Below are 11,213 nucleotides of genomic sequence, written 5' to 3'. Positions count from 1 at the left end.
GGGGAAGCAGCTGCGGAGGACGACTGTGAGCTCAGCCGAGCGGGGCCTGTTTGCGGCCGGGGGATCCAGAAGGTTTCGCCCATGCGCTGTGCCAGCAGCCGCTGCCGGGGACAGCACCGTCCTGGGCAGGATGCCGGGCTCCGCGGCGGCAGGGACTCACGCAGTGATTTTTGACATCGGCTCCGGGCAGTGTAAGACTGCTCTGTCTGGAACAGGCACCCTGTTTGGTTATTTCTGCTGTTGTGGGATACCCCAAATTCAAACTTGTCATGTTTGGAGTGAGTCCTAAGCGCGGCTATACTGGGGAAGAAGCCCAGTCCAAAAGGGGCATTTTGTCTTTTGCTTACCCAATGGAAAATGGGGTAGTTACATCCTGGGACCACATGGAGAAGATCTGGAGATACCTGCACGAACAAGAGCTCAAAATGAAACCGAGCGAGAGGCCAGCACAGCTGACCGAGACCCCTCTCAATCCTTTGTCCCATCAAGAAAAAATGGCTGAGGCAAAGTTCAGAAGCTTCCAGGTGCCTGCCCTTTCCGTGACTCTGCAGACACTACCAGCCCAGTATGCCTGTGCCCGCACAACTGGACTAACGCTGGACAGTGGTGATAGTGTCACTGTCACCGTCCCTGTCTACAAAGGCCACTACCTGCTACACGGCATTACCAGGCTGGATTTTGCAGACAGAGGTGTAACCAAATACTTTGCTAGGCTCCTCTCAGAGACCGGGCACCCCTTCGTGAGCACAGCAGAGAAATTGTCAGGGATATGAAGGAGAAGCTGTGCTATGTTGCTTTAGATCCTAGCCAAGATATGCAGGAAAAGCCTGAAAACTGTATGTGCAGGTACGTTCTCCCCGACGGAAGGGCTGTCAGGGCAGGAGACCAGCTGTTCCGGTCACCTGAAGCGCTTTTTGTGCCCACAGAGGCAAAAATCCCAAGGCCAGGGTTGGAGGGACGGTCCTCCAGAGCGTCGCCAAGTGTCATGAGCATATCCAGTCCGACATCCTAAGGCACGTGCTGTTACCGGGCAGGCTGACTCTTTTCCGAGGTTTCAAGGAGAGGCTGCTGAAGGAGCTCCAGACAGGAGTTCCCAACACAATTCCTATCAAGATCATCTCCCCACAAGATCGGATGTACTCCGTGTGGATTGCTGCTTCCATCCTTGCCAGCTTAAGAGCATTTAGGAATAGGTGGGTTACCAGGGAAGACCATAACGAGGTTGGACCAACAGTGGTCCAGAGAAAATGCTTTTGAAAACTTCAGTAGGACCATCCAGGAATTTTTAAGTGCCAATCTGAACAACTGGAGAGCAGTTAATAAATCAGTACAAAAACAATTGATTTATAGTAAGTGATTTTATAGCTTAGTAAAAAAAGGTCCCTTGTGCATTGGGTTGAAGAAAGAGTCCTTGTTCAGAGCATTTTTGCTCTCCAAGATGTTGGTTTTAATTCTAGAAATGTGTTGATCCCCGCTAGAACTGCAAACAGTTTGTCAGACTTTTAAACGCTTGAGAACAAGCCACCTCCATCCCGTGCCCGTGGGGGCTGGCTCCTTGCCATTCACCGTAAACTCCCAAAGAGTGGAAAGAGACCTCAGAGGGAGAAATGCGGGCTCAGGGGTATTGCTGACCCTTCACCATAGCACTGGCGATCTCCTGTCGCAGCCCTGGAGGAGCTCAGAGGGGACTGGACTTCTAAATTTGTTTTTGCTCATGAAATGAAAATAAGTTGACCTGGCTGTTAAAGCAGAGCTCTCGGACCTAGGATATCTCTGCGCTATTAGTGGCCTTGCCGTGTGATTTGCTATGTCACATCACGTGAAGCATTGCCTCCGTTTGTCCACCTGTGGGATTTCACTGATATTCTAGCATAAGGACTATGTGAGACAACGTTTAGATAACTTTATATAACGTTAATTAAAATTAGTAATTTAATCAGAGAGCAGAAGGTGAAAGGTATCTGTTTGGGGTTTATTCTCTGAGGAGTCCTGAACAAATGTTTTGATGTCAGGCATCTAAGAGAAGGTGGAGGCATTGGTGCCTAGCTGACACTGATTCTCTTTTGGGAAAAGCTGAATATGTAGGAGAAAGTGTCATTCCTACCTCATCACCGAGAGCTAGGGCAAGCGACAAAATAATCCTGCAAATATTTGCTTGAATTACTAAGCAAATCTGCCTTGCCAAGCTCGATTTTTACAAATAATTCCGCCAAATGAGCTTAACTAGCATAAATATCATGGCTAACTGATTGGGTTTCCAAAGTGAACTATGAAATTCATAACAAAGGTGTGAATTTTCAGCAATAAAATTTGCATTCAAATAAACAACTTGAAAATTATGCCTTTACGGTGATCATCTTTATCCACACCTGCAAATACATGCACTGCATCCAGTCAGGCAATAGAAATCTCATCATAATTTGTGAAGCTAATTAGCGCTATGATTTATATATTGTTCAAAAATTATTTGAAAAAAATCCCTCAAGATATACCTGAGAACCTCTTGAATTTCTTCAAGACTAACATGAAAACAGGAAAAGAGCTGAAATCTGTCTCGTTCATTATTCAGTGCAGTCTCTGGCTATTTTCATTCAGCTCTGGAGATGAATCTTCAAACTCGTTGATGCCCTCTGCTGCCTTGGGACCGATTAGTCGTCTGTCACCTCCTCTCGCTGCCCTTTGAAGAATCACACCGCTCTTTTCCTTTTCTACAAGACGTTTACAAGTGCTCTGAAGAGAGGCACGTCTAACTCCGTGTTCAGTTGCCCGCTGAGCCCTGGAGCACTTCCTCAGCAGGGCAAGTGGAAAAATAAAAAGGGCTGAAAGGCCCAGCCGCAGAGGCCGTGGGCAGGGGCGTGAAGGATGATTTCTGGGTGACTCCAGCAGTTACTACAGTAAGACCCACCTAACCTCATTTTCCCCAGTGATCAGAGTGAAAGCATAAAGCAAAGATTCTGGAGTAAAGCACATAGCTTTCCTGCTCCACTTGGGCCCTCAGGCTTCAGAAAGTTGAGATACATGCTACTCCATCAAGTTAATGCAAGTATTCAGAGCACTTTTAGAGCTGTTATGAAATCAGAATCAGCGTCTTGGATCTCTCTTCTATTACAGTATGTTACCTTTTAGAAGCCCACTGGAAATGTGTAAACAAACGAGGTACAACTGTAGACAGTTTAAATATTTTACAGCTCACTGACTTCCATATGAGGAGGGATTTGCAGTAACTTAAGCGTTTAGACTCCTGCTCCAATAATCTAATGCAAATAAAAATGCAAAAAACAGTGTGCTGGAAAGCCAAGGGAACCTGAGCAAACAGTGCAGCTCAAGGTTGTGGTCTGGAAGAAGAAAAGCAAAGCAGAGAGCATGATAACTCTGCAAACGCAGATGCAGACACAAAAGGTGTTTGGAGAGTGACACCTAGCAGAGCTCTGTGTGTGCTTTTAATGAGATTTCACCCTTGCAGAACAAGACATTGCCTGATGTAATCTAGGATGGATTCATTGATACCAAACTTGTTTTACATCAGGGGGCCTGGTTCAGCTCCTCCCAGCTGAAAATCATTCAACAAACCATTATTACAGGTATGCAACAGCCACGGTACTGGTTTGGCCTGGCTGTTTCCATTTACCTTTAGACATGACTTTGCTCAAGGACACACAACAAGATAGCAGAAGCTGGCACATGTTCCACGTCTCTAGACTTTACATCAGCCTCTTCAGTCTCTTGGTCACCTTGTGCTTCCATCGCTGCACAGGGCACTGGAAATTCATTACTTCATTTGTATTTCATTTTTGCTTTGAAGAGGTCTGAGGTCTTAATCATTCGGGACCTTATTCCCTTGGCCCCCGTGCCATAGAAAATGAATTGCGGGAATCCTTTCTCTGATGTATTTCCACCTGTGCTCTACCTGTCCTCTGCATGCACAGGGGATTTAAATTGTAAATGCCTGGGATCTTTCTAGCCTCAGGAAAGCAACACTAGTCTGGTGAATATGGGACTGGTTGCAGGGATTAAAGAGGCCTGAGCTAATTCCTAGACTTACCAGTGATTCGTTGTGGAATGAAAAGTTTAATCTTGGGCACATCAGGTATCAGTTCCCACTTATAAAGACTCTTCTTCTGTTCCATCCTTTACTTGTCCTGAAAGCTGTTTGGGGTAACTGCTGGCTTTTGCTTTAAGAGCACGTATCAGTGCAAAGATCTGGGATTTGGGGGCCACAAGATCAGAAACACAAAATCATTTGTGAAGTTTGCACTGGAATTACATAAAAATCTCAACCTGCTCCTGGTAATTTTTTCCCTCCCTCCCCAAGTCTCATTTAAGTTTCAATCCAGCAGCAGCTCTTTATTTTCTTTTAAATGTCAAACAATTCATCATTTTGCACTTTCCCTGTTCCCTGTGAATTTAAAGGTTTTATTGGTATGCAGTAATGTCAGCCTGGGACAATGCACACTGATTACCCAAAACAATGTGGTTCTTGTCACCCTGCCCATTTTTGGTTGCGAGCTCTCGAGAACCGTACAAGAGCTCTTGCTTTCTCCCTCTCCTCCCTGTTATCATATGCACAATAAAAAGGCTGGGTTCAAATATACACTAGACAAATAATTATTATCTTTATTATTCAAATCTCCCGTCCCGTGCCCTCATCCCTGCTGAGCTGTGTGAGCACACTGCTGGAAAAGGTGCCCTCACCCCTGCCTGGCAGATGGCGGGTCTCGGGGAGGATGGTGATGGATACTTGTTCTGAAAGCAGCTGGAGAGCCAGCCAAGCGCACCCCTTCCGAAGGGGCACAGAGGAAGGCAGGGAAACGAGCCCCTTTGTTTCCCCAGGCAGGGCGATGCTTGGGGCACGGCACAGAGACCTGAACTTACAGAAGTTCAGCAGTGCCGCGCTCACGCTCTTACCACCTGAGGGCCAGTAGCCAGGCTTAGCAAGCGAGGTCAGATCAGAATTGTCTGGGTAAATTAGGCGTTTCTTCACCATCCGTGGTCAGAATGAAGCGACGCCAGCAGGCCAGCGTGTGCAGCAAAACCAACAGCAAAACCAGTGGCTGCTTGCCGGAGCACGGCCGTTGTCAGAGATGCTCGGCGATGGGGCTGTGCGGAGCAGGAGCTGTCTCAAAGACCAGCAGAGACCCGGCGCAGCCAGGAGTGCCTACGAAGGAGCGGTAAGGCTCAGGGTCTGCGGTAGGCAGGCCTTGCAGGGGTGTCCTGCAGAGGCGGGTGTGAAAGCAAGCTCTGCGGACATTTAGAAAGAGTAATGGCTTTACCAAAGACAGATAAATACCAGTCCTGCAGTTGAGTATGGGCAGCTCCATCAGTTCATTTACTGAGCGACTGGCAGGCCCACCTCCGCTTCTCCAACTTTGGAAACATCCAGGTGAGTACTGAATATGAGGGATTCGATGTGAAGGAGGTAAGAACGTTCTAGAGCTTTTCCCGGCGGAGGTGTCACTACACGGAGTAAGGTGTAGCTCTGGCTGAGAGAGGCTCTGCAGTCATTATACATGTACCCACGGGAACACATGCACCCGCACGTACACAGACACGCACGCACACACACACTGCTTTTATTAAGCTATTCTATGCAAGTATTTTATGTATGTATATATTTTTTTATTTGGGAAAGTTCAGAGTGCTTTTTTCCACACGCAGTAAAGTTAGCTTTGCCGAGATTCATTAGTCCCCTTTCCCCCTGTGTGTAAATGGATCTCTCTCAGTTATGCAATGCAAGGGTACACAACCATGAAAAGTGCAGAGGCAGCCAAAAAAAGCATTGTTCTGAACTCGGACGTGTAAAATATTCATATTCGATAATAAAAAATAAAAACAGAGCCCTTAATAAAAAATTCAAGGCGTAAAAAATGCATTGTCGTTCCATCCCCAGGGCTGCAGCACTTTCCAGACCAACATGTTACATGAGTTTTCACTGCCTTGTTTTACTCGATTAATTCAAAACCAATTCACTCACAGACATCCCAGTATTAGGTGCCTAAATTGATTCTGATTTCTCTAAGGGCAGTGTATCTATGACTACAGTAATAGCTGGTAGAAGCCGTGACTGTTCAAAGCATCCAACGCGTAGGCCCAACAGTACGTACGGCAAGGCTGCCCCTGGTCTCGATGACACGTCTGCGTCGAAATGCCACGCTGGGCATAGACGCGCAAGCCAGCTCTGAACAAGCGGGAGAGCTTGTTTAGCAGGGTGCTTGGACCACCTCAGCACCCCTGCTTCTTGAAAGAGCAAATCAGCCAGGTGTTAAGGTGGCTGGGCCTCCATAGAAGAGGGAGCACATTTTGAACAAGCCGAGGTTCCTCCGTACAGCGCTGCCCTACGCCCTGCAGAGCCACCTGCGGAGCTTTGCACGCAGCGCAGAAGAACAGAAACCATCTAGTCGCTGTTTTACCAAAGGGAAACAGAGACAGGTGGAAATAACCGCCCGGCTCAGATCCTGACAAAAGTATGTGCCAGAGCCAGGAATTTAATTTAGATTTCTCTGCATCCCCATCTAGTGCCATGGCTGCGAGGCCAAACTGCCCCAGTATGTGCGTGTGCGTCCCAAACGGCGATGAAGGCAGAAGGGCAGGACAAGGGAGGCCGAGACACTGCACTGGCAGGACGCACAAGTACATCTATTTGTTTCTGCTCAGGAACGTGTCGTCAGGCAGTAGGTCTGCTAAAGAGACGCAGTACAAGACCTCTGATCCAAGCAAGGAGGGGCTGCTGCTCTTTTCACCCTACCCGCCCAGCTCGGTTTAGATCTTCAACGCATCGCGCCGCTCTGCTTTGCAAAGGGTGATCCTGGCGCACCAGTGGGCCGAGGGTCTCACCCCGGGTGATACCACTCTGCTCCTCCGGACGCTGATGCCGTTTCATGCATTCGCTTTGCATGAATTGCATTTTGCACGCTTTGTCTCGTGTCCTCAGTAGCAAAACTGGAACTAAAACACCGATCCCCTGCTTCGATAGGTGCACTGTGCTGCTTCGTGTAACCGGGGGCTGTGTTGGTCCTGAGAGCCCGGCAGTAGGGGAGAATATTAAACTGATGTTATAAATGTTGCTAAAGAAGCGAGAACTCAGGAACAAGAGGAAAGGTTCCGAACTTAAAATATTGTGTCTGGCACTTAAATTTTATGAAGATATATGGGAGAAAAGAATGAGAAACTCCAAAACAACCAATGCTTCAGATGTTTCTTTTATCTAAAGTATAGCTAGTTAAATATTTTACATAGAACAAGTCCCAAGGAGCATTAATCAGGGGATGTAAGCCATGTTTTATAAAGACCTCAAAACATAAGTTCATTACCTCTCATATTCTCAGGCCAAATATTTTAAACGGAAAAGCATGTGGGACAATAAACATGTATATTACCCATGTCTTTAATGACCGTTCCCACCAAGGTGACTTGTTCTGTGTCCACAGTCTGATATTTATATACAAGGAAAGGGAAGAAGAGAAAAAAAAAAAAAAAACAAACCAAAAACCAGAAAAACCTGATGTTGGAAAAATTGTGTCCCTGACTGACAGTATGGAAGTAATGAAATGTGCTGTGATGTGACAGCTGTCAGTCATGTTTGAGTTTTTCTTCTTGGTGGAAAAAAGTGGTAGAAACTGTTCTTTCTCACTGCAAGCTCCAGATATATTTCTAATGGGCATCAAATTTGAGCCACAGCACTGGGCTTCCTTAAAAGGGGACTGGGAGAATTAAGTATCTTCACTGACTTTGAGTATCATTCTCTTTTGCCTTTGCCTGTTAATTTTCTAACAGTTTTGGATAAAAAGCATTTTTCATCTTGAATTGTGCTTCTGTGTAGTTCACATAAGGAAAACAAAACTAACTCACCGTGGATGTAAGAGCTGCATTGTGCAATCTAAAAAAGGCCTGGGTCCTGCTGCGGGGGCACGTTGGCCCAAAGGTGGAAGAACTGCTACGGCTGTGCTACGCAGGAAGGCAATCCGTGTGGGAACGTGCCAAGCAGCACGAATCCAGCTGGGAAAGTCAGCCGAGCAGCGGACTCGGTTTGCAGGCCCCAAGAACGGCTGCAGGTTTGCAACCCCACCCGCGGCAGTCATCTTGGATTCGATGGATTGTGTCTCATTACGCTTTCTGCTTCGTTATTGTGTCTGAGAAGGGAGGATGTTCTGAGAGCCTTCACATGGCCGGCCGCACGAAACCACATCCTCGCTATCCCAAAGTTCAGAACATCTGTCTTAATTTGTCTGGCCCTCAGCGCTGCGCTCTTGCAGCCTTTGAGAATTTACTGCTTGTTTTTGCAATGAATCTCTCTCACCGAGAAGAGAGAGGGGAATTTGATGGTGTTAGAAAACATTACTCTCCCTGCAGTTCTCAAGACATCTTGGATCAAATGTAACCCTGCTAATGTCAGAGCCTCAGACTAACCAAGGAACCGCTGGTGAGCCACTTAGTCCTCTTAATGCAGATGAGCTGAGAAGATTTGGAAAGATTCAGCTCTTCAGATCCTTTGCTACCCTGACAAATCCAAAGGGAAATACACGCTCTGCCAAAGTTGTTTCTATGGGTCATTCCCGAATTCCTACAGAAAGCAGCACTTCTCAGAACAACACAGCAGAACTATTAAACGGTGCTGGTGGTCTGATGACATTCGCTGAAGTACTGTCTTTCAGCCAAAGTAATATATATTTCCTAGAAGCACATGCCCCTAGAGGAAGAAATCATGGACCTTTAAGGTATCCGAGACAATAGTCCAGATGCTGATTTCGGCTACACTGTTTTAAACCCGCGGTATTCAGTGGATTTACTTTGAAACTGTTTTTCCTTTTACTGATGTGAGATCATTATTCCTTTACGAGGGGAAGAACGGATCCCTGCATATCCAGAGTAAGTGGATAACCTCCAGCTTGCCCTCTTGGAGTTTTTCTTTCCAGATCTGTCACAGGCTTTCTAGGGCAAGTCGACAAGATCTGGATTCATCCCATCTGACCTTTTACAACTAAAGAAAAGAACTTCAAACTCCGGTTAAGAAGATAAACAGTGGAGAGAGAAAGAGACTTCACCTACTTTTGAGCTGCCGGGCTTTTATCACTCTCCATTTACTGAAGAGAAAATCTTTTGGGACTGAGTTCCTAATTGAATTGTCTTCTTCATGCTTCAGTGAAACTGAATCTGGGTCTTTGTCTTCCTGAGCATCAGTTCCAGTTGTGTGATACTTAAATACTATGGAAAGTAGTAGGAAACTACTTGGACTTAATCTGTTTTTGCTGTTTGAGGTGGTGATGTTGTAGGGCTGTGCTGTGTCCTGCTTCGGGCAGACGTACCTGATGTGGCATACACGCTAACTTTCAGGTACTCCGCTTTGCCCGATCGAATACTCGGGGGGGGGTATCACCATCAGAGATGGGGGGGAGAGGCAAAATGAGACCTGTAAAGAAAATATATTGAAATAAATGAAACATTATAAAGACTTGGCCTCTTTACCTTCTCACAGCCACCAGTTCTAGTGCCTAGCAGTCTAAGATCCTCATTACACGCAGCTCGTTAGATTTGCAGCTGACGAGCAGAGAGCTGTCGGTGCAGCCCGGTCTGGGGGACCTGACACGGTGCTGTTCGAGCTGCCTGCCCTGCCCCTCCTGCGTGGGCAGCCGTGGAGCGAGCTGAGCCACCGCTGCGCGCAGCGCGACGTTTTCAGGCAAGCTGAAATCAGTGATGGTTACCTCAAAATATCGAGCTGTAATTGCAGAAGAACAGGAACCGTGAGTCTGCCCCATGTTAAGCCAATACGTTTAACTGAGCGTTCATACTGAAGGCAGCATCTCACCAAACGTAGCCATGAAAAATCCGTGGGTCATCTTGTGTCCTGTTGTTCATCGGTGGAAGGAAATGAATGGATATCGAGTGCAAAGGCTGAAAAAACACGGATGTGCCCAGGTGTGTTTGAAGGAAAAAATCCCGGTCAAGGTACCGGCGTATATTGTTCTCCTCTGTTTTGGCTTGAGTCTTGCGCGGTCTCAGGGAGGGGATGCCGTGAGCCGCCGCAGCACGAGATGCGCCTTTTCAGCCTGCAGGGAGCTCTCTTGACACCCTGGCCATTCCTGTGGATGAGGGAGTCTGGCCCTGCAGAGCACACGAAGGGGGGTCAGAGCAAAAGGTCCCTTAGAATCACCTGCTATTTTATCCGCGAGCACAGAACAGTGGATCACGCCCATAAATAGAATCAGCTCAGCCCCAAATTACCAGTGTTATACACTGAAATAACCAGTCTCGCGTATCAGGCTGCCTGAGCATTTAATAGTAGTTCCACCAGATTGACTGACATCCAACTGCTTTTATTTTCAGTTTATGTTTACAGAGAAGTGTCCATGTCATGAGTGACTCAATGCGTGAGGATTTTCTTTTAGAAGCCACAGAAGGAATTAAAACCAACAATAATCCACAAAATTATTTCAGAATTTTTTTCTCCTCGAATGTCCTAAGGAATTCCCCAACTCCTAACCTGTTCCAATTGGCACCATCACGCACTTGAGCTCTAATATCAGTGGAGTTTGTAATGTTTCCAATTTTTCTGGGGAGGGATTACATGAAACCGAAATAATTCTTTCCATGGGGGATTACATAGCCACTTTTGTTCTAATATCCAGTCCATGAGTGAGGAACTTTTTCTTGGGTACCTGTTTCTTCTTAGCCTATGAGAGCTAGTGTCGTTTAGAATATCTAGGCATGAATCCATTTCATTAATTTCATTCCTGATCATTTAATTCCTAAAGGAACCTGGTTAAATAGCCTATCCTAAGTCCAGTCTTTATATTTTGGCTGAATGCTCTTGGACTACTAATTTCACATCAATTGTATGCGCAGCGTTCCCCATTTTAGTGACCGAAATGCATCTGCATACTTAATAAGATAAAAACTCACCTTGAGGAACTGGCAGCCGCTGATGAAAACGGCTCGTATTTGAGGGGAGAATTGCTACTGATTTACAAGAGTCTGGATCAAATGTCTGTTCTCAAATGTTGGCTTTTTTCTGTTCAAGTACCAAAGTGTGCTTCAGGGATTTTTTTGGCAGGGGTTTTAGAGCAGGAAAATAGGAAATGAACTGGAAAATTTGAAGACTACAGCAAACAAGAAAATCCTGGAAGGAACACACTCTATAGATCCACCCTATCCATTAATAATATGGAAAGATTTCATTAGAAAAAGAGAGGGGGAAGAGAAAAAGAAAGAATGTACAAGGA

General features: G+C 46.2%; 1 protein-coding gene across 1 annotated transcript; it reads left to right on the top strand.

Moving 5' to 3' along the window:
- Positions 1-130: 130 nt before the first annotated feature.
- LOC309598426 (actin-1-like) lies at positions 131-1,257 on the top strand (the record flags this gene model as incomplete). The annotated part of the gene is given in 4 exon segments (XM_082328990.1): positions 131-210; positions 212-747; positions 750-949; positions 955-1,257. Coding segments are annotated over 4 exon segments (1,119 nt in total).
- Between the last annotated feature and the right edge of the window lie 9,956 nt (positions 1,258-11,213).

This window comes from Platalea leucorodia, assembly GCF_965183815.1.
Source record: "Platalea leucorodia genome assembly, chromosome: 17".
NCBI lineage: Eukaryota > Metazoa > Chordata > Aves > Pelecaniformes > Threskiornithidae > Platalea > Platalea leucorodia.
This window is presented reverse-complemented; position numbering and strand designations above follow the sequence as displayed.